Source organism: Bacillus rossius, chromosome 15, assembly GCF_032445375.1.
Source record: "Bacillus rossius redtenbacheri isolate Brsri chromosome 15, Brsri_v3, whole genome shotgun sequence".
NCBI classification, from domain to species: domain Eukaryota; kingdom Metazoa; phylum Arthropoda; class Insecta; order Phasmatodea; family Bacillidae; genus Bacillus; species Bacillus rossius.
This window is the reverse complement of record NC_086342.1, coordinates 34,293,066-34,317,334: the sequence shown is the minus strand read 5'-3', so window position 1 is coordinate 34,317,334 and position 24,269 is coordinate 34,293,066. Positions and strand designations below refer to the sequence as shown.

Below are 24,269 nucleotides of genomic sequence, written 5' to 3'. Positions count from 1 at the left end.
TCATTTCCACTCCATGCATGCGGGAGTGGTATCCCGGCATTATAGTCCCGTCAGACGCGGTCGCGAGACACTTTGCCATTATATTTTCAATTATGTTTAACTGTTTCTTCACTTCATTAGTTGTTAGTGTTTTATCTCTGTTTAGTTTTGTCATGGACTGCATAGGGGTGTGTCCACGACTATCTCAGTTAAGCCTGCAACACACCGTTCTCCAGTGCGAACGACGTCCCTCGGCAAGCTACAAGATCCACGATCACATGGTCCACGACCTGCATCCCTGCAGGAGGCTGCTCTTCTCGAGAGAGCTGGCGCTGGCCAACACCATCAAATAAGAACACTACTAAAGAAATTTACACCACGTCCCCAAACTCCATGCAGAGATGGGCCTGCGATAGGTACTTTTCTTGACATTTTTTCAGACAACATACCGAACATAACCCCAGTCTTTACTCACTGGGACAATTCCTAACAAAGCAGCATAATTCTGAATCTACTTCCATGCAACTATTTTATTTTCTTTCAACAACGTTTCTGAGGAAGTCCCAAACAAAATACTTTAGTTTTATTTTATTTTTTATGATCATCATCTTATCTCCAGTTTGATTTCTGCTACCATTCATTTTTGGTTTGGTAATAATATACAGCTGCGAGTTGACTTGTAGAATTACCGATTGCCAGTTATGATTCACAAGTCAAAACATTTCCATCATGATACACTTGCATACTAGGCTTGTAAAATATTTACTTAAACTTGTAACTTGCAGCTTGTTTTGTAGTTTTATGGTATTGAAATTGCATGGTGCGCTTCTAAAGCAGTGGTTTGTATAGAAAGTCCTGCGACCCGGGCAATAATTAAAGGCCAAGGAGGTACGAGGTCGATAAATATTGCAATTAAATAGACTATTTTTAACAATGCACTAGCTGTGTCCTCCATTATCGTTGATCAAATTTTAACACTGCGAAGATTGGGAGTGCGGTCATAAACGTTTGGCTGAGTGCAAATTTTTACAAATTATTTTTGCTACAAATAATTTTAATTAACTGGCTTTCGGAGTGTTTTGACGTAGTGAAATTTTTAATTATAAATAAAAAATTGTTAAGTGATAATAAAGTTTGAATTCAAAATGGCGCATTTCTGTTTGTATATTCTTTTATAAGTTTTTATTAAATAAATAATTATCTATTTTAAGGATCTCACTTAAAGTTTTCAATATTATTATTTGTTAATGAATTATCAATAAGTTTTTTTTCTCTATACAATATATTATGTTAATAATATTTTTTTAATAGTCAGAAATAACATAATTTCCAAAGGCTTTTCCTTATAGTTTAAGCTGCTAGTTTCATTGTGATAAGGGTTTTTATTTAACATTTTTTTTAGTTATTATACTATAAAGTTATGTTTAAATAAATTATTTTTATAATTATTGTAATCAAAAATTTGCTAACATTCGGTGATATTTACAAATTTGTTTAACTGTTTTGACTTCGGTGGTGTTCGCATCTTTGGACCAACTTTGGACGTACTTCCTTTCCACGCGGTTTTCCTGTTGTAGAAGCATTAATACTGCGTTAAAATGCAGAAAGCAAAGGCAAGTTATTATCTTTTATTATTATACTCTTAATGATGTAATTAGTGTTGAAGTGTGTGTTATTGATTTTTTTTTATTTCAGCCCGCCAAAGAACCGATCCAGTGTGTGCAAGTTTTCGGGAGAAAGGTAATATTGGCTTGTCTCATGTTTATCCTTACGTAAACATAATACTTTCAAAAGTATATTTAATATATCTATACATCCTAACCAACCGTCCATGTTACTGTAAAGTATTTTAAATGTAGCTAACGTAACATAACCGACTATTCTCACGATGATATTGTTTTGTATTATATAAACTTAACCTAACCACTTTGTATTTAAAGTGATAAATTACTGGTAAAACCTGGGCTCATTCGCGAAAGCACGCCCACACATGGAAATAGCACGCTCGCACACGCTCAGCTCGGGATTCGAAGCTACGTTCGCACACAAAATAGCAGTTTTAAAAATACCAAATATTATTTATTTGTAATTGTTACATGCCAACCAACAGGGCAAAGCCTTTAATGGTTGGCACACAATTAGATACATATACACACACAATAATAAACATAAATGAAAAACACAAAACAATACAATATAATACATATAAAAACAAAACACAACGAAAGACAATAAAACAAAATTCAAACGTTACAATTTAGACAATATAGAACTAAAACACATGATCATTAAGAACTAAGGAAAATAATTAGTCTTTATCAAATTTATTAAAATTGGTTATTAGCCTAAAGATAAGATCATTATTTTGTCAACTGTACATAAAGTGGAAGTTAAACGACTGTTAAAAGGAGGTACTCTTAAACCAGTGTTGTCAAGTATATATTTACAGTTTAATTTGTTAGTATAACAGTTTTAATGAAAATAGAGTCAAGTAATTCTCTTCGACTTGAGAGAGATATCAGATTGGGTAGAGGAAGATGTTTTTGATTAATAATATTTATTTATTTATTCTGTATATTTTAGATTTTCATATTATTTCACATATTTATGTTCCAAATTACTGAGCAGTATTCTAGTTTTGACCTAATTAATGCTAAATAAAGTGAGAGGATAGAATCAGTTTTTGTAGCATAACATGTGACATATTTAATTTCTTCGGGAACTAGAAATTAAATGTTGAACATGTTGGTGAAAGAACAATTTAGAATCTAGAATGATACCTAAATCTTTGAGAGAAGAGGATTTCTGAATTAAGGTGTTGCCCAATTTATAATCGTATTTGATAGGAAGGTATTTTCTAGTAAAGGATATTATTTTTGTTTTGCCTTTGTTGAGGGTTACAAGATTTGCTTTACACCAGTTATTAATTTCATTAATGTCATTTTGTAATAATAAACAGTCATTAAAATAAATTTTTTCTACTTATTTTTAGATCATCTGCGAATAGAGTGCCAGAAGAATGATTCAGAATTTGAGTAATATCATCAATAAATATGTTAAAAAGTAAAGGAGACAAGGTACCACCTTGAGGAACTCCAGAACTAGCTATAAATTTTGAGGAATTGGAGTTGTTGATAGCTATACAAAAAAAGTTCGATTTTTAAGGTAGCTAGAAAACCAATTAACATAATTGTCACTAAGACCGAAATTATGTAACTTGCCTAATAGTAATGAATGGTTTACAGTATCCAAAGCTTTAGCAAGATCAAAATAGCAGGCATCTACCTGACCCCTGCTAATGACTTAATTAAAAATAGGATTGAGGAAAGTAATTAGATTGGTGGCTGTGGTCATTCCTGATCTAAAGCCATGTTGATTACTAGATAAACAATTTTTTAGTTGGAAATTAGTGATTTTAAAAACTATTTTTTCAAAAATTTTAGAGAGACCATTTAATAGTGATATTGGTCTATAGTTAACCACATTTAATTTGCTTCCGTTTTTATGAATTGGAATGACTTTTGCAATTTTCCATTTATTTGGAAAAACTTGGGTTCTTAAACTAGTATTAAATACATGTTTTAATAGGGGTACTAATAAATGTGAACAGCCTTTCAGAATAAAATTAGGAATCCCGTCGGGTCCTGTAGACATTGAGGGTTTTAGAGCCCTTATGCCCCAAAGCACAAGGCTGTCAGAAACAGAGGGAACAGATATTGTATCAAGGAATGAATTTAAGGTGGGAACTTGGTAATTGAGATTAGAGGACACATAAACACTTGAAAAGTATTCAGCAAATACATTAGTCAACACGACTGGATCACTAGATACAACATCGTTAACTTTTAACGAATGCTGTTCATGATAACCGTTTTTTATTAATTTGACATAGCGCCAAAACTTCTTAGGGTTGTTCTTGATATTATTATTAGTGGTTCTGGTCCAATTTATTTTATCACGCTTGATAAGATATTTGGTTTGTTTTCGAAAGAATGAAAATTTAGTATAATAGTACATATTTTTGTTTCTTCTGTAAAGTTTGTGAAAATGTTAACATCAGTAGATTCATAGAAATTTGACCAATCATAGTTTTTAACAGCATTGTAAAGACCAAGATAGTCACCATTTATATAGGACCTAGAGACTCTAGTAGAACTGACCACATAAGGAATGCTGTTAAGGCAGGATGATATGGGTCTTCAGTGACGAGTGCTTCATCCGCATGAGATACTGAACATTGCGAGATGTTTGTAAAACAAAGATCTAAGAGGTTTTTGGATGATAGGATTGTATTATACTGAAATAGACCAAGACTAGATATAAAGTTTATAAGATATTGTGCTTTAGTCTTGATGTGCGTGTGCACGATGTTGGTAGTTAGATTATTGGTCCAATCAACACCTGGGACGTTAAAATCACCAAGTAGCACTAACTCATCTTGATAGGCAGCCAGTTTATCTACTAAAGTCTCAAAATAATATGAATAAATATTTGGAGATGTTTGGGGTGGTAAATATATTGCCAATTATAAAGGATTTATTGTGAGTCAATTTAACTTTTAACCAAACAGATTCAATTCCGGGGTGGTCCAGGTGAAAAATAGGCTGAATAGAAGTGAATTTAAACTTATTGACTGCTATCAAAACACCGCCACCACGATCTTTAGAAGTCAGCAAGGCGTCTCTATGTGTATCTTAATCTGTGAACATGGGCGCAAATCTGTAGGATTTCCGGGGGAGGGGGGGGGGGGGGTGAATTCTGTGGTTTAAGAATTTTGCGCTAGAGGTCAACCGAAACAAGTCTTCTCTGGATGATAAGCTAGTATGTTATACACTTTATTTTTCACATGTCCTAAATGCGTACATATTAATCATGCTATAATCTTTTGAAACAAAAATGTCAAGTTTATGTGAGAAAAAATTTCTTGTTTTTCATTTTCGTAATAATACATCGTCTGCTTTAAAAGGCACATAATAATGTATATACTTCAGTGATGAGTCCTTTATTTGCCATATTATTCTTTAAATTATTTTCGATCCTCTTGAGAGTATAAAATGTCAGCTTCACCGTAGAGACTGATTAAGTTGCTAAGAAAATCAGTAAAAATTTAATATTAGGGTAACAGATCGTATTAAAATCATCTCAATCTGACAAAGTTTGAGATGTAAAGAGTGGGGTTACATTTTAAGGCTTCCGTACCCAAAGGGTAAAACGGGACCCTATTACTAAGACTCCGCTGTCCGTCCGTCTGTCTGTCTGTCTGTCTATCCGTCTGCCACCAGACTGTATCTCATGAACCGTGATAGTTACACAACAAATACTAAAAACATAGTTAAATAAATATTGAAGGGGGCTCCCATGCAACCAACGTGATTTTTTTGTTCGTTTTTGCTCAATATTGAAAAGGCAACAGGTAGACGCTTGAAATATTCACAGAATATTTAGTTATATATTCACTTTAAAAATAAATTATTAAATTAAAATAAAACAAATATTTAAGGGGGGCTCCCATACAACAAACGTGAAAACAGAATAAAATTTCACAAATGATGTATTTCTGTTGCCGCTATAACAAGAAATACTAAAACAGAATAAAATAAATATTTAAGTGGGGCTCCCATACAACAGACATGATTTTTTTTTGCGGTTTTTATAGATAATAGTACGGAACCCTTCGTGCGCGAGTTCGACCCGCACTTAGTCAGGTTTTTTATGCCACATCACATAATTACTGCGATTCAAATCCTGTTCGTGAAATTCTTTGTTCACAGTTTTTGATGCGCCCTAAAAACCCAAAGCGCCAAAGCTAATAAACGGATCAACATCAAATGAACGATCGAATCATATTAAAACCCTTAAAGAATATTTTATTTAGTAAAGGCATCAACCAGGTAAAAAAGAAAAAAACTTAATGACACAAATGAAAAATCTCGGAGATAGAACTATGAAATTTATCCTACAGCTAATTGAACCACATACATTTCTCGGCTTATATTTAGTATAATCAGTATTTTGGCAGTGAATCATTTAGTTAAAATATGCCGCTTGATTAGTTATTAAAGAGACGCGTTTGCTTCATTATTAACTTAAATACGGATGTGTAACGTTTTAATACTTCTTTCTCATTCTTACTTCTGTTTACTCGTGCAGTGCTGCAGTTATCAAATAACAAATGTTATAAAGTGATTATTGGCCATGAATTGTGAAAATTATCGTTTGATAATAAAAGGGGAGTGATTTTAAATTCCATATTGACGAGGAAAAAAATTATTCCCTGTATATTCACATGTAATGTACAGAGCAGCTAGCCTTACAGAAGGAGATGAGCTAAAAAATTCCAGAAAATGGTATATAAGTTTCAGTTCGTACATAAACTAAATTCTGCTATAATTACTGTTAAAGTATTTAATTTGCTTATTTACTGGAAAAAATAACGTTACATAATCACGTAAATAAAATATATTACCTAAATAATAGTCACTACTTATAAAACAATCAAGCTTACCAGGTGAGAATCAGATTCTGTTTTCCGTTTCTTCCGCGTCACAAACTTATCCATGTTGATGTTTGCCAAGAAAGCAGAAGACTGGCGCACACGAGAGCAAAACCACTTTAAAAACAGACTACCTGAAACCTATAATACTGTCGTTTCAGAGGACAAGGTAGTGTGGGTAACAATGGGGAAGAAATGCTAACGGAACCCTACCCTAGCTTTGTCCTTTGGAATGAACGGTTTCTAGGAATTAAGGGTTTCAAAGTTCTCACTGGTAAACTCCATACCATGGCTTTCGCAGAAGGGGTAGGGGAAAATAACTACGGAACTCGAAGGTAGGAATGTAAAGCATGTCGAAGTGTCTCGTCGTTGTAAACAATAATCTGATATATATATGTTGTGTACACCATTAACTTTAAAATCCCCCCGGGATCTACGCCCATGCCTACAAAGGCAGTTATGATTTGTTTTTTAAATTCTACCTCTTAGTTTTTCACTCCTTGCAGAAATGGTTCGTCTAATCAAAAATTGTTTGACAACTTATAAGTTATACCTTTTACCTACCTACCTACCTATCACCTACCGACCCAAAAACCTTAAAAAAGTGTCTAGGTCAAGATGGTAATTTGACAAACCTTTCTATGAGGCCCTAATGTATTAAAAAAATTTTGGAAGCCTTTTAATTTAAAAACAAATATTTTAAATTCTTAAAAATATTGTTAACGTAGCTGACTACCATTAATATAGCTCGTAATTTAACATCGGAAAATCTGAACACACACGTAAAATTACTACAGTTGAGTCTTAATAATTTTAACTGTATTTTTAGTTTTAATTTATAACATTGTGTTAAGTAGATGATAGTATTTTCTTTACATTAGTTTTTGAAGTATAACTCTTGATATGTTTCCTGGTGGTAGTCACATACTCACAACGTAATGGAACATTCGCACAGAAAACATATAACTAAGCTAACATCTACAGTGCTGCACAATTAATGGCGGGTAAATTTCTAGTTTAGTTGCAAATAACAAAAAAAAATACAATTGGTTTCTATAAGAGGTGTTCAACACTACAGGCCCTCCTTTATTTACCCTAAAAACTGTTTGTGAACATTCCTACTGGATTGGAAAAAGGACGTTTATAGGTGAATTGGTGGCTTAATGTCGGAATATCAATAGCACCGTGTTAACTGTGTGTATCTGTTTTGCTACTAGTGTTAAGTGTAGAATTTTCTTGACAATGAAATAGTTTTGTACTCTATCTAACTGGATTTTTCATGATTGCAACTATAAAGACAGGTTTGTTGAGACTATTTACATTATTAATAAAATACTGCACTTGACACAAGTAGTGGCAAAACAGAATGTGACACGGAGTTAACATGACACTATTTATATAGTGACTTATTCCACAACACGTATAAACGCTTTGCAAATCAATTAAATGTCCGTAACAAGCTTTTTCTCCTTTCATATAAAAAAAAACATCAAAAAGGTTAGTAGAACTAACCACCGCTAAACTAGAAATTTACCTGGATCCTGAAAATAAATGCTAAAATTTCCAACTTCTTTTCATCCTACTCCCATCTGCTTCTCGTTCAGCCAATCAGGTGGCTGCTCGCTTTGGTTCTCAAATGGGCGTCTTGACAATTTAAAATTACATTGTAAATAGAGCAACAAAATTAATTAAAAAATTGCAAGAATATGTAAAAAATTTTATTCCAATTATTACGTTGTATGTTTTGGCCCGGCTAAGCACACAGAGAAATGTAACGAAACAAAGACAAACAAAGTTCCTTAGGGATTTTTCATTACGATGGTTCTACGTTATTTGGAAATAAAATAGTTTATTAAATTATCTTTGTTAATTTCTTTTTAAAACAAATGTTTTTTTCTCATCGTTACATAGCCTCAGTACACAATTTTACAAATGAATTTAGTTAGAAAATTTTGTTACTTGCACAGTTTTTTGTCTTTTATTATACCAATTTTTATGATGTCCAAATACTTACCACAGCACCGTACATCTTGCCGTTGATGGTCGAGCAGTCTTGTCACTCGCCAAAAAAAAAAATATTTTAGTAATGTCCCTTGGTTAATTACATAACTCAAGGTACCGTCGATCGCGGACCGAAATCACACGAAGTCAGGCCGATGCCGATGCCTAGGGCCTGAATTTCTAGTTAATTAGTCCGAAAAAAAATGAACTTAGGTTAAAAATATACGGCCTGGCCCCAGCCCCTAGGTGTTAAACTGTCCCTTAGTTAATTCTCATATTGTGTTGTGACTTGCTGACGACGCAACCGGCTTCGGCGACGATCGAGCAACAAGTGACTTGGTTGACGAGATTACCTTCCCTTGTAAAGGTGAAAACAAGGGAGGCAACCCCGTGGGCCAACTGACCAATCAGCGCACATAATTCCAAAACATGACCATATAAGGAAATTCGTACGGGCACATCACTTGACGCCAGGGCTCGCCCTGATTGGCTGGCTAGTGGTAGCCTCCAGAGACCCTTCCAGACGGTCACTACAGCTGTGCGTACAACGTGACGCGTAAATCCCAAACACGCATTTACAAAGTGAAAATTATTTGACCAAATGATTATATGTGGTCGCTGAATTTTGTATTTAAAGCAACATAAAAATTAATTTTTATTAATATCTTATTAATATCTATCAAAATAGCGTTAATCCTCAACCTGGGAAGTAGGCTGGATTGGGACTTTACATAAAGTGGACAGCCTGTTTAAAGTGTCCACATTCTGGAAAGTCAGGGAAATCCAGGGAATTAACTTGAAACCCTGGAAAAGTTATGGAAATTCCCCAGTGATAGTAATTTGAATAGGTGTGCACCATTATGCTTTCACGCAGACTGAAGGTATTTTTTTTTCCTGGTGGTGGTATAGGTCATAGTCGTACACATTAAAATGCCATATGCGCCCACGTGCGAGGCTTGATTGAAAGTAATGCCTCCGTATTAATTTTTGTACCAGATTTTCAAAAATTACAAATTTGGTGAATAGTGAGTAAAATGTTGCATTACATTGAGTTTGAGACACATTTTGTAGCTTTCGGGAACAACAAGAATTGTGAAAAGCTGAAAGAAAGAAAAATGATGGCCAGTGAGGAACCCTCGTAATCGTCGTGAACATGTTTCCGGCCATGTGTTTGTCCTGAACTGCTGTAGCTGGACGAGACGCGGTGTGTGGATAGCGTGTCGTGAAGGGTGAGGAGGGTGTGTTGCTTGCAGAAAAGTGCGACGGCGGTGGCGTACTGCAAGCGCGGCAACGGCAACCTGCGCGTGAACGGCCGGCCGCTGGAGCTGGTGGAGCCGCGCGTGCTGCAGTACAAGCTGCAGGAGCCGCTGCTGCTGCTGGGCAAGGTGGGTCAACCCCTGGCGCACACCTCAACCTGTCGCCTTTAGTCTCTGTGCAGGACTGTGTGTCGTGGAACCCTGTCATGCAAGTGAGGAGTCTTTATTTGACGTGATAACGTCTTATAAATCGATGAACGCCGGCTGCAAGCACGAAAAAGCATGACTCATTGTCACGTTCCGCCTGAGCCGAGCGTGCAAGAACCGGCTAGCCACTGTGCGTGAAAATCTTCTATTATATCAAACAGGTTAAGGTGGGCTTTTTAAAAGCAGCAATTAAAAAAAATTAGTCCAATTTTGTCGTTTCAAATTAACAATTTATTGACATTGATTTGATTTCAGTTTATTTCTATAACTAATTGTTCGTGATTATGTTTAAACAAATTATTAAATAAAATTTGCCAAGACTGTAAATAATATTTGAAAATTAAGAAGTATGCAAATTTTCATCAATGTTTACTTATGACGTTATCACGTAAAATTATAGTCTGTAAACAGAGTTTACAGACAACCCCCTTTTTTTTAACATAGCTTTATGGTAATTTTTTTCTGTTTTGCACAAATTATAACACAAATTATGTCAAGATTAAATGCACATTTCTATTAAGGTAATACACCAATCCCTTACTTAGCACGACTAATGCGTTCCTAAATATGTTAGTGTTATTCGAATTTGCGTATGTATTCTGAAACATTGGTCTCCATAAATAGCAAGGCTAATCTACTTAATGTGTTCCAAAACGTGTATGGAAATATTCTTCACATAATATAAATGCTTGGAATAACACTCAATGATAAATATGTCACACCAATTATCTTCATAAGCCTACCATCGAATACTTTGTATGACAAATTCGACACTGTGTAACGGAAGATAGTTCATCAATTGGCTGGCTGACTTGCCCGTCCAGGCGTGAACTTCAACTCACATCTGGTACTTTTCCGCGAACTTTCCAAACCATCCTTTACTGGCAACGAAAATGATTATTACTGTCCGGATATTTCCATTTTCATTTTTCAAAAATAAGTACTTATTTGTGTATCACCACTTGGTTCACATCAATCCTGTCAGGCCCGTGATTTTTTTTCATTGCACTGTTCATTTAAAACTTTTTCATGTGAATCATCTGTTCATTTCTGTTCCCGTATCTAATGTCAAATATGTTATCACTAGTACAACCAACAGCATCAGACTTACACAAATGTTTGATAGAATCCTTATTTCGTATGATTGTGTGCACGGTTGACTTGCTTAAAACCAAAGTGCGACCAACATAAGTGTGGCCTTCATGACAATCTGCATATCGTATTACAGTAAGTCCTCTATTTACGTCGTACCGATTTACGTCGTTTCGGATTAACGTCGCTAATGTTTGAGTACTCATGTTTCAATTTAAGTTGTCGCCGATTCACAATAACGTCGTTTACAATGACCGTAAATATTTATTTTAACCAAAACACCTTATATAATTTGTTTATAATTCTTTGTTTCCTTCGGTAGTTAATTTATGCTATGTAGCGTAAGCTACACGTTCACCGCCTTATCTTATCATACTCAGGGTGTCTACTGGTCACGGAAGTCATGGAAAAGTCATGGAATTTGGGGTAGGGTCACGGAAGTCACCGAAAAGTCACGAAGTTTGGAAAGAGGGCACCGATTTTTTTTTGTGGAGAACATAAATGTGATGTAACTCGCAAAAACCTCTGGAACACCTGTTTACTTGCCCTCCCTTCGATAGAGATAACGGCTGAAATATCCATCTTTCTCGCTATTTATCTCACTGCGCCGTCCGTAGTGTTTTTTCTTTGTCAAGTGCAAGCGAGGAGAAAAGAATACCGATCGATTACATGATGTAACAAACGTACGAGAACTATTGTGTACGTACTAGTACAATGGGACCATATATCTTACCAACAAGAGCAAACCCAAACATTAAGTGTAGGATAATAATCGTGTTTGTACCACGTGCGAGTATCGTGGGACGCCCAGGGCTGACAAGCACACTTCGAAAGCTGTTGCGTTGTTAATTATTTATTTAAGGAACAGATATATCGTTTCCGCCCTTTTTTTTATTCAGTGAGGATGTAAGGTTTTGTATGTAGGAATATGTTTTTTTTTTTAAATAATGACGCTGTAACTGCTAGACTGGTTCTCACTTTCACCTACGCTTCGATCAATGTTGGCAATATGTTATATGCTTTGCTCTCACATGAAACAACTGCGTTTGTTTGGATTATTCGCGGACGGTATTTTTTGGTGTCCTTGCAGTTATAGTTTATTATGTTTCAGCCAAACATAATTTATAATTAATAATATGCCGGCGTACAACAGTTTGGGGAGGTTAAGTTTATTTTTTTTTGATTTCGTGGCCGCTACGTTTTATGACGCATTATTTACAATTAGTAAACGGCCGGCGTTTTTTGTAATGATATTTCTTTGTGAAAGAAGTAGAAATGGGCCCCATTCTCACTAATTAACAATCGGTAATTTATTTTTTATTAAAATTACAGTGAGTTGGTTAAGTGTGTATATTTTCATGTAGGCCAATCTGTTTTAACCGCCCACAAGGCTCAATAGTTGTAGACTGCCCCACGGTTCACTATGTTGACAGTTTTTTTTAATGAATGAAGTGTTTGTGTAACAGTTTTTTTACAAGATGCCGGGTAAGTGCCACTTCCAAGAGATGTGGTTGGAAGAAGAAGGATGGAGAACTTGGCTGAGAAAAGGCAAAGATAAATTTTTTGGTTTTTGTTCTCTTTGTAAAAAACAAATTGATGTGTCCCACTCTGGTGTGAATGCAATAAAAAGCCACGAGAAAGGCAAGAAGCATAGTGAATTTTCCAGTTGCCTGAAATCTGGAAAACAAAAAACTCTGTCTTCCTTCAGAGCTATACCCATGGATACTGACGGGCCTTCCATGAGTGTTCCTCAGGCTAATACACCCAGTCCATCTTTGCCAGAACCTAAGCCTAGCACGTCTGCTTCTAGCCAAGAACATACTGCTGAACCATCAAGGCTGTCAACTTACCTAGTTAATGACAGTGTGACAAAAGCAGAGATTGTGTGGGCAACTCACTGTGTTTTCACACATGCTTCATCCCGCTCGGGAGAATTAGCAGTGAAGCTGTTTCCCATTATGTTCCCAGATAGCTCTCTAGCCTCTAAAATGAAAATGCATAAGGATAAAATTGCATACAGCATAACATATGGACTTGGACCCCATTTTGCGAAATGTGTGTCACATAGTGTTCAGAAAAGCCCATTTTATGCTTTGTCAATTGACGAAAGTTTAAACGATGTTTGCCAAAAGGGGCAAATGGACATTGTTGTAAAGTATTGGGATGCAGAAAACAGTTGTGTTTGTACAAAATATCTGACATCTGCTTTCCTGGAGCATTCAAAAGCTGCAGATTTGCTCAATAATCTTATTGTATGCATTGGAGAAGCTGACCTGTCTCTAGGAGGCTTGGTGCAAATTGCAACTAATGGACCCAATGTTAATTTGAAACTGATTTCCGACCTGAAAAGTTACATGAGATGTACTCTTGACAGCGAAAAAGAAATCTTGGACTTAGGCACCTGTTCATTGCACATTGTAAATGGTGCATACAAAACAGCTCATGCAAAAGTTGGTTGGCAACTTAATGAGTTTCTTAGAGCACTTTACAGTCTTTTCAAGAACTACCCATCTCGTCGTGCAGTTTATCAACAAATCACTGGCTCCAGAATGTTCCCGAAAAAGTTCTGTGCCATACGATGGACTGAAAACTCATCTGTGATGAAAAGGTGCTCATAAATTATTCCACATCTGAAGAAATACGTTACAGACAAAGAGATTGAAAAGAATCCTCCAAACTCCCAGAACTTTCATGTGGTAAAGAAGGCCTTGTTGGAAGACCCAGTACTAGAAGCTAAGCTACATTTCTCTGCCATGATATCTGAAGAGCTGGAAGAATTTTTGACATGTTTTCAGAGAAACGATCCCCTACTGCCTTTTCTTTATCAAGAAGTTTTCCAGTTGATGAAGAACATTGCGAGTAGAGTGTTTACAAAATCTGCAATGGAAAAGGTTGTTAGTGCATCCCAGTTAAAACATTTGAATGTCAAAAATGAGACTGACCTAAGAATGCCAGATTCTATTGAAATTGGTTTTGGAGCAACATTTTGCCTAAAGAAAGTAAAAGAACTACACTCTCTTAGATTTAAAGCAGATTGCAAACAGTTTTTGTTACAGTTGTTTTCCAAGCTTGAAGAGAAAAGCCCTTTAAGGAAGCGAATTGTGCTTGGGTCCACTTGCTTATCTCCTTCAGTGATTGTCAAAGATGTCAGAACCTCGAGGGCCAAGATTGCCATTGAAGAACTTATTTCTCTCAATCACCTGTCACCAGCAGATGGGGATGTTGTGTTAAGAGAATATGCTAAGTTTTGTGCACTTCCTGAAGTTCTGAAAGCAACAAAGTTCTTTAACTGGAAAAAGGATAGCCTAGATAAGTTTTTGTTTCAACTGCTAAGCTCGGCAATGGAGAATGCCCATAACCTGTTTGTTTCTTTCATTCAGCGTTTTTTGATTTGCTTTCATGGTAATGCAGCAGTTGAGAGAAGTTTTTCTTTCAATAAGGAGTTCTTAGTGGAAAATCTTCAAGAGAAATCTTTGGTTGCCCAAAGACTTGTTCATGACCATGTGTCTTCTCTTCCAGGTGGGTTTAAAAAGAAATGCTTTCTGAATGTAAGTTAGACTTAAATATTTCTTTATCAATAATTTTAAATCTCAAATTTTTTATGTTACAGGTGGAATTGAAACTTTTTCTCATACTATATCTAAACAGATGATTTTAAACTTCAGAAATGCTGCATCAAAAAGAAGAGATGACCTGATGAAGAAGAAGATTAAAGAGGATGAATCTGTGAATGCAAGGAAAAGAGCAGCACATGAAATTACGCTCTTAGAATTGAAAAAGAAAAAAGTGCTGGAAGAAAAGAAAGAAGAACTCTTAGAAATAGACAGGGATTTGAAAAAACTTAGGAACAAAATATGTTTATAAATGACAGACTATATTTCAAATACCTGTTAGTTTCGCCTATTTATTTATTTGTAAATTAAGTCATTATCGATTATTTGGATTTATTTTTCATTACCCTCCAAAGCTGCTCAAAGTAAAACTTTTTTAAGGTCAAGTTTAGCATTTTAAACTGCATGTGATCCCATTTATTTAACAATAAGCTTAACCGTTGATAAGTAAACTAGACCTATATTCAATATCCGTTTTAATTTAATACAATTTTTAGTAAAAAAAAGTCACCAAAAATGACAGAAAGTGGGCTCCAAAAGTCACCAAAAGTCACTGATTTTTGGAAAGGAAGACCAGTAGACACCCTGATACATCATGAGGGACGCTTCCTGCTCTCCGCGCGGTGATGCAATACTACCAGCCCGCCCGCTTGGCCACCCACGTATCTCGCACGTAGAAGTGTTATCTACTTCCCGCAACGACACAGCATTTTCTCCTACCCCTTTTCGTCCAACTACTTGGCACTTCAGTCGCTATGATATCATTGAGTTGGCCGGAGTTTTAAACGTGCCGTTGTTACGTAAAATGATATATGTAATTTATATTGTTTGCGACGTAAATTTAAAGTAGTGTTTCTCATGAAAAATATTTTAAATTGATTTTTATTAGAATTATTCCCGTATGTAAATTGTAAGAATTGCGCCGCGCTATTGTATAACCTCTTTTAGGTGTTTATTACTTCATGTGATTATTTTAAATCAAGGGCTCTCAATGTTTGTCATACTTATAGTACTTTTATTGTATGTATGCATTTCTTTTGACTTTGTTCTTACCAGCCTCCAAAAGAAAACAGTTGTTTTCTCCCGCGAATGACTCAAAGTAAAATCTGTGTAGCGCTAAACCACTTTGTATCCTTACACTTTGAATGCATTATGCGTTTATATTACGTACAGTATGTACTATATATCTGTTTTTATATTTCAATCAATAAAGGTAATAAAGCAGCTGGTTAAATAACCATTCTATAAAGCTGAGAAGTACTAGTTGGACTTGTTTCCCACGCTGTCGGTTGTCATTTGCTGATAAAATTGCCCGTTGTCACGTCTGTATGCCAGCGCTTCCGGCCGACCTTGGGCCGTGGTCGGCCGGTGGCATGAAACATGGCTCATTTTGCGTCGTTTCTATTTACGTCGCGGTTTTCAGGAACGTAACCCCGACGTAAACCGAGGACTTTACTTGCAGTAGGGATGGGTTGGTTCTGTAATTTTTTCGGTTCCGGTTCCATTTCGGTTCTTGGAATTCGGTTAGGTTCTTCTCCGGTTCCGGTTCCATTAGTTGTGAGGATAATCAATCTTTAAGAAAAGAAAAATAAAATTTTTACTGTCTCATCGGTAGTATTTTATACAATGTTCGCATATAGCAAACTTCTCATCTGCATCAAGAACAAAATGTTCCCACACAGACAACATTACTGCAACGAAACAAACTCCTCATGCACAAAGCTGAAAATATTACTTCCTTTATTAATTTACGTGCCAATAACACAAATTATTTATTGCCTAAACCACGACAGTAGCCAAAACAAAACGTCGAAGTTCGGGCTGTGTACCAACCTCCCGGTATTATTGGTCACGTGTGTTGAAAAATTACGGTAAAATAAGTGTCATGTTAAAGTAACATCTAAAAGGGTGTTAATTGTTTACTTCAATTTTCACATACATTTAAAACCATGTGGTTTATTCTGGAATGGTAAAATAACGTTTACCGTTTATAAGTTAAAACGTATGATAAGTTGTGTAATGCATGGCAAGTTGGTCACTATGTTCACAAAAACATGGCAGCGCAGCCGTGGTATATTACTGTAAATAAATGAAAATAACAATATGACCAAGACGGAAATTTCGGAAAATTTTCCAATTATCTGTATTGTGTTACATTTACATACAGAATAAAGTTATCCCGGCACTAAATATAATATAGAACATAGTTATGGCTTTGATTGCATCAATTTTCTTAGGTGCATTGAGTCATGCCTGAGGTATGTACGTACGGTAACGTCTGTTTTAGATATGCGGAATGTTTTATTTACGTATTTATTATTTATACGATTATACGTAATGGAAAACACCATTAAAAAAATCTTTGTAACACGTGACACGTCTTAACAATAATTATGCAGAACAATTGTTATTTAAATTTGAAGTGTAGTGAAAATACTGAAAATGAACCTTAACCCCGTAACATTAAAAAACCGGTCTTTTCAGTACCTGAAAACGGTTCCGGTCCGAGGGCCTAGAACCGGGGAACCACGGAACCGATGAACCGACCTGACCCATCCCTAACTTACAGTTTTGTCTAAAATACTTGAACATGAAGCATTATGTTCTCACTTGGAAGCCATGATTCCGCTATGATTCCCACTGTAGGTGTCTGCGCATGTACAGTTACCGACAGACGAATGGGCAGACATTGCTTGTGTTTGTGCGAGTTCCCTTGCCTCTGGCTAGACTGAGTTCATCATGGCTCAGTCTGAGGTCAGGAGACAATGGTACGGCATGGCGGCATACGCAAGGAGGTAAAAATATTTGGTCCTTTACTCTCCACAGCTGCAAATTAACTTGCCATAGTTGATGTTCATACAACAGCTGATAGTGTAATAAAGACATATGCCACAGCACATCTGTTGTTTACAGATGTTGAAACAGACTTTGTGGTGTCGTACCCGACTTTTTTTTGCCTGCGGAGATTTCGCGCAAAATGAAATTTACATACGTGCTATTCAAGACTGGGGCAGTAAAATTAACATCGCGCTAAATGAATTTGCGCAATCTGAATACGTGCTAAGTGAGGGATTGGTGTACTGTAAAGTTTTATATGTATGTTTTATATGCATAATATGCTTGCAATAGGTGGTTGGAGTCCTCCCACCACTTCATACTACCTCTCTTTTAAGCTTTCCCCGGGGAGGTGTGCAGTGTGTAAGGACTTGAGATACTGAGTGAAGTAATTGATTAGTAGGCATTTTTAGTAAGATTATGTATTAGTGTTGTAAATATTAGGAGTCAATAAAACTGTGCAAAAAATAAATAAATAATTGGGCTATCCCTATACGAACTCAGTTCTTCCCACTCCATGATTATTAAAATCGTAACAGTATTATTTATGTCCACTAGAATGTAGGTACACCTAAATGCTCACGTCCGTCCACTTCAGTGGACGAATAGATTGGATGGGCTAATGCAGAAAAAAACATAAATATTGTTTAAATTGTTGAAGATTGCTTGTTTCTTTTTTTTTTTTTTTTTTTTTGGAGATACTGGTAATTTATTGCATGTCTTTCCTCACCTAACACTACATTTGTAGTGGCTGCATGGTTCGCCAGTTTTGACTAGTCAATCGTTCAGCTGGCTTGCAGATACATATCGCGCCATCAGTCAAATGTGCAAAATCACGTTCCTCATCAGTAGAGACATGCATATTTCGCGATTGCGATAAAACGAATTTTTACGCGAATTTGAGTACATTTTTAAGAATAACGCGAATTTCTCACATTTTGGATAATAACGCGAAATCCTTGAATTTTCGGCGAACAGTCAGAACATTTTCCTCATTCTAACACGGCAATTCAATTTGTAAATACAGTAACAAACGTGAAACAACAAAAAACCAAAGATAACTACCCACACAGTGTATTTTATAACATGAAAAGTTGCTTTTATTTCTAAACATGTAACAATTTAAGCCTAGGCGTGTAAAAGTCCGAGTAATTACAGCAGGAGACAATCTAAAATGTACTAGGGAAAAACGTAAACTCACGAATATAGAAACGTAACGGAAATGTCGGAAATATTACGTGGCTGATCGTAACATTGTAAGTGCTGATACTGTATTTATGTCACAACTTAGCCGAAATACTGGTACGAGACATGAACTTCACAAGATAAAATGAGTGGAATCTTGGTAACTGTTTTATACGTATTATATAATTTCGGAAGTATTATACTGTTGACGCATATTTTTTAAACTAACCATTTATTTGTGGGGATCGTAAATAATTAATTATTGGTATCAAGACATCAAGATGAACGTAAACTTGAACATGTCACGGCAGCGAGTAAGCGGGTGCGTATACCAATAAACTGGTATTAGAACTGGACAAAACTGGTACACGGGAGGTGGAGCTTATATTTTTTTCCGCTAAGCTCGCTTCTATTGGCTGGCTGCTGATGGAAGGTCACGAGTCTGGGCGGAGCATTGAATGAGTTATACTGCGCATGCGCAGCTCAGAGAACAGACGCCGCAGGCCGCACTGTAACAACAGATGATCGAGTACAATGACCTTTCTCCGCGCAAGGCGCGCAATTGACGGTAAATTTTCATCAATTTGCGCCCCTTTTTTATTTATTTTTACTGTGTAATGTAGCCCGTTCTGAACGCTGCAGGATGCGACTGTATTTTAATTAACTTTAACGTATTTCTTACTTTTCCCTTTATTTACACTTTCCCGCTTTTTACACTTTTTTACTTTGTCCCCATGAAAAGTGCAAATAAGGGGTTTTGCTGTATTTTGATATTCGGCTCGCCTGGACAGTCGATTATCACGGTGTTTACAGCAGGTTGTTTCTCGAAGCGTTGTTCTCTTATATAGTCTTTAGCGTTGTTTGTCCATTGCGTCCATTTTTATTAACCAAATACCAAATTTAAAATGCAAACACGGTGACGATTCGTAACATTCTGTTGTGCGCAAGTTAAAGTTTAACGGGTCGAATTTTGTTACAGATAGTTTTCAACGTCTGTGAAATAAATTAAAGGTGTACAATTTAAAGGTCGGCTAAAACATTAGGCCTATTAAAATGCCTAAAGTGCCGGTAACTGCAAAACAGCGAGCCTCTGAATTTTCTCAACACGGACTTTATGCTAGTGATTCAACCACACTTTTTTGTCGTCACTGTAATGTCACCGTCTCTTGGGATAGGAAAGACTCATGTGAAAAACATGTAGGCAGTGAAAAACACAAGAAGCGTCTCTCTTCATTGCAAGGCTCATCTAGTGCGCCTGAACGCCAGTCGTCAATATCTTCAGCGTTTCAGACAGCAAAAAATAATGTCCAAAAAGACAAAAAGTTGGAATTTATAAAGGAAACAGCAGAGACCTTTATAAAGGCAAATATACCCCTTGAAAAGCTTGATGATCCTAATATCAGGGCATGGCTGAACAAATACATCGAAGGTGCTGGAGACATGCCACTTGCGAGAACAGTCCGTGAGAAATATGTAGGGGACATAGCCAAATGCAGAATTGAAGATGCCAAAACTGCATTAAAGGACAAAAAAATTGACATACTGTGCGACGAAACAACAGATAAAATGGGTAGGTGTGTATTTGTTGTTTTATTTAGAATTCTGAATCTTCAACAGGATAAACCAGAAATATTTGTTGCAGGAGTTCACTTTCTTGAAGCTGCTAATGCCACAAACTGTGTGAGGGCAATTTTAGATTCACTCAAAATGTACAATGTACAGTATGGTGATGTGCTCTCAGTAGTAACCGATGCTGCTCGTTATATGACCAAGGCTGTTAGTACTCTCGAAGTAATCCTTGGAGACCAGTTAACGCATGTCCAGTGCTGGGCACATAAGTTAAATCTTGTTGGCAATGTCTGGGTGAAAGAGTTGCCTGAGTTGAACAATGCTATGAGCAAAATAAAAAATGTGTTCAACAACACCAGGAAAAGAAGGCACCTGTATGCTAGCTTTCTTGAAGAAAAGCATGGAGAGAAACGTCCATTGTTCCCACTTCCTGTTGTTACTAGATGGAATTCCTGGTTCAACAGCGTTTTTTATGTAGCAGACTACATACATGACATTGTTGATTTCTGCAAAACAGATGAACTAAAGGCAACACAAAATTCAGGGGTTGAGTTTCTGTGTTCACTCACAGAAAATGACATTTCTCTCATTCTTTGTCAAGCTGTCTTTGTGAAAGATCATGCCAAGAGCCTTGTAGAGCTAATACAGAAACTTGAAGGTTCTTTGTCTCCAACTGCCCATTCACTATATGGGGACTTGCAAGGTATAAAAAAAAATTTGAAAACATCACTCGTGGCATTTATTTTGAGGCAACCAGTAGAGCTTTGTCTAACATGCCCCCCGCTAAAGCTGCTGAAGCTAAAGTGTCCATCACAAGAACAGCAACACAAGCCCTTTCCAAACTGAACTCTCTCATGACAACTGACCCAAGTAGAAAGAGATTTGAAGCAATTCAAATTTTTAGTCAGGAAAGTTTGTTGCTTGCTAAATTAAACCCAGAAATGGTGCAGAAACTGAAAACTGTCCATAGTCTCTACTCCATAAGCACTGAAGAATTAACAGCTGGTTTTGGTCAGCTTCAGGACATTGTTACAAAACAAATGGAAACAGACAATTCAGTGGACGTAGTGAAGTCATTGAATGTAGTAAAGCTGTCACAGCCATTGTTTGCTTCCAGCTGCCTTGAAGCCATCTGGATGCCTTCTGCAAACGTTGACTGTGAACGATTTTTGTCCTCATATAACACAGTCTTAACAGACCGCAGGACAAATTTAAGTGAGGCTAATTTGTGTATCATGGCTACTTTTGCTTTCGAGAGCTAAAGTTTGAGGATTTTGTTCCATGTGTTTATGTCACTATTTTAGAGACTTCATATTTATTCTTGCTGGTTTAGGTACTAAAATATTTTCAATTACTGTATGTAAAAAGTGATGTGTAAATTCGATTGTAAATTACTGCTGCTAGTGCAACTGTACAATGCAAGAATGTGTCCAAAATTTCAAGGTATGCTTAGCTTAATTTTTTAAACTTATAGTGCTAAAACTATTTAAAAAATAACACCGCTTTTGATGTATGATAACACCACTTTTAAGGGTAAATAACAACGAATTTTGCTATAAAATAAACCCCAAAACTGCATGTCTCTACTCATCAGGAATGAGAGTGCTTGCCTCTTTCTGTTTGTCTCCACTCCCTCTATACCCTCCTGTACTCCCATAATAGTTGAAAAAATTGTCACCAAATGTTGCCAATTGTAAAATGTCAATTTCAATATAGGTTTATTTTTGAGTCATTAGAATCTGATGTATTAAAAAACTGCTTTGATTATCTTTTAGATTATGGGCTGAACTAAAATGTGTTTGATGAATGAACATTGAATTATTTGATCAAGGGGCAATATACCCAAACAACCTGTGCACAATTTTTAAAGCATGTGCTGGAAAAGCACGGTGGGCGCTCAAATTGCCAATGCCATAAGGCAATGCTGCATAGCACAAGTTCCATCAAGCCTCGAGGTTGCTTAATGAACAATGTGGTTTGTGTTTCTGTGAGAAAGACATTGCAATAATTACTGACTGCAGTTGTGATCATCCACGGCTGCTGATGAACCCTTAAATGATTAAAAAGGCTTAGGAAATGGTAAATTTGGCTGTGGGTAGAAAGTAAATTGTGGTAAGTCGTAAACATGACTGGAGGAAAACAAATCTATGTTTTTGAGTGAAGGTGTATTGCATTAAAATTTTTATTTAAAAGGTGAGAATTTGTTGTGTGCGCTTCAGCAATTTTCTAACTTGTTTTATTTATAATCTTTGTAACTTATAATTGATTTCTGACCTCCATGGAAAGGATGTTAATGGTGGTTCAGTACAGTAAACAAAAAGTTTCTGGTGGTAGCCATTTTACATTCATGATGCTTTTTCCTCTCCTCACAGTGATCATGTTATTCTTCTCAATTACAAAAATATAATTACAAACAAAATACAGTAGAACCCTGTTATAACGAATCTGAAGGGAGTAGTTTATATGTTCACTATAGAGGGGAAACTTTATATCTGGGAAAACTTTCATATTGGCAATACATACTCAAAAGCAAAATCTTAATTACACATAGGCCTAAGCCAAGAAAAGAACGAATGAAAATACTCAAAGCAACAGTTTTATGAGCAAATGCAGATATTATTTTTAATGAACTACACTTTCTATTACCTAATGGTTCTTGGAAATCGGCGTATTATCCTTTTTTCGGACATTTAATTCTCTGTGACGTTATCGCAGCTTGAGAAAGAAGATTGTTCAGCTTGTTTAATATTGTACTTAATGTGGATGTTGCAATTCCCAGTTCCTTTGCTATTAACACGTGCGGGACAGTGGGGTTGGAGTCTCCCTTTTCAATAATGTCCAGTTTATCTCTCACAGATAATGCCTTACGTTTTTTACCGCGTTTTTCACCTTTTTTTATGTACGTATTTCTTATTGAAGCACATTTGCAGCTTAATAACACGTAATTCTTTTTACCGTCAAAAGTAAATAAACGAAAAATAACGAGTCTGATGCATCAAAGATTACTACGTATCATTTAGTATCGCAGTTGCTAAAGCTGGAACGAAATTTTCTCACTTTCTATGGAAAAATTTTGTCCACAGAGTTCTATCTAGTGGTAGTCTTACGAACCTTACCCGATCAAAATGTCCGAAACGTGAACGATAAAAATGAGACGTAAAAATATTGAATTTGCTTGCACTCGAATACGGCTTGTTTATAATATGAACAGTGGACAATCGAGTAGCGTATTGCGGAGAAAAATTTTAATGTGATCCAGAATAGACGTTTTGTGAAAAAACTTTTAATTATATGAAAATATTTGAGATAAATGTGCATTATGTCGGCAAAATTTGTTCGTGGTACACGGGAAAACGTATCAACATTGACAAAAGTTGTGCGCTATATCCAATAAATTAATACATAACCTCAAATCATTTTGCCGGGACTGAGACGGAAATTCACAATAAACGGGAATTCATTATAGGCGGGTTCACTATAAACGGGTTCTACTGTATTAAATTTAAACACTAAACCCTATAAAAATCAGTTCCCATTTTGACCGTAGTTTATGCATCAAAAATCCTTGTGTGTTTATTATATCTCTGTCTTTAACTGTTGCCTTTTTCATTTATCACAATAATATAGTGAGGCCTTTCATACTCAAAAAAATTAAGTTCGTAGTAACGCACATTACAGTACTGACAACTTAAGATGTGATATGTCAGTGGTTTAAACTGGTGAAGCGCCATCACTACTTCTGACATGAAACTGAAAGTGGGGCTTGCAAAAGCATGAACGTCACTGTTTATAAGCTGTAAACTTCCTGTTGCAAACGTAGTTAGTTTCTTGAATGACTCTTATCCGGGCAAAGGGAGGACTCTGTCGGACACTCACTTGGTCAAAGTCTTCGTTGCAGGTTGCCCACCATGAGCATCGTATGCTACGTCTCAACGTACGCCATTGGTCCTGCTTATGGCCCACTTGGCCTGGAAAAATGTCATCGCCTGCTCGCAACAAACCCTGGCGACCCGTGTCATGTTTCTTTGGCATATCATCGAC

General features: G+C 36.2%; 1 protein-coding gene across 1 annotated transcript in view; it reads left to right on the top strand.

The window, feature by feature from the left end:
• Positions 1–1,480: 1,480 nt before the first annotated feature.
• The window catches only part of LOC134539701 (small ribosomal subunit protein uS9), a 42,816-nt gene continuing 20,027 nt past the window's right edge, over positions 1,481–24,269 (top strand). Inside the window, exons 1-3 of the mRNA XM_063381916.1 lie at positions 1,481–1,592; positions 1,675–1,719; positions 9,727–9,858. Of these exons, the coding sequence (XP_063237986.1) occupies positions 1,578–1,592; positions 1,675–1,719; positions 9,727–9,858 (192 nt within the window). The 5' untranslated portion in view covers positions 1,481–1,577. The remainder of the gene's footprint in view (positions 1,593–1,674; positions 1,720–9,726; positions 9,859–24,269) is intronic.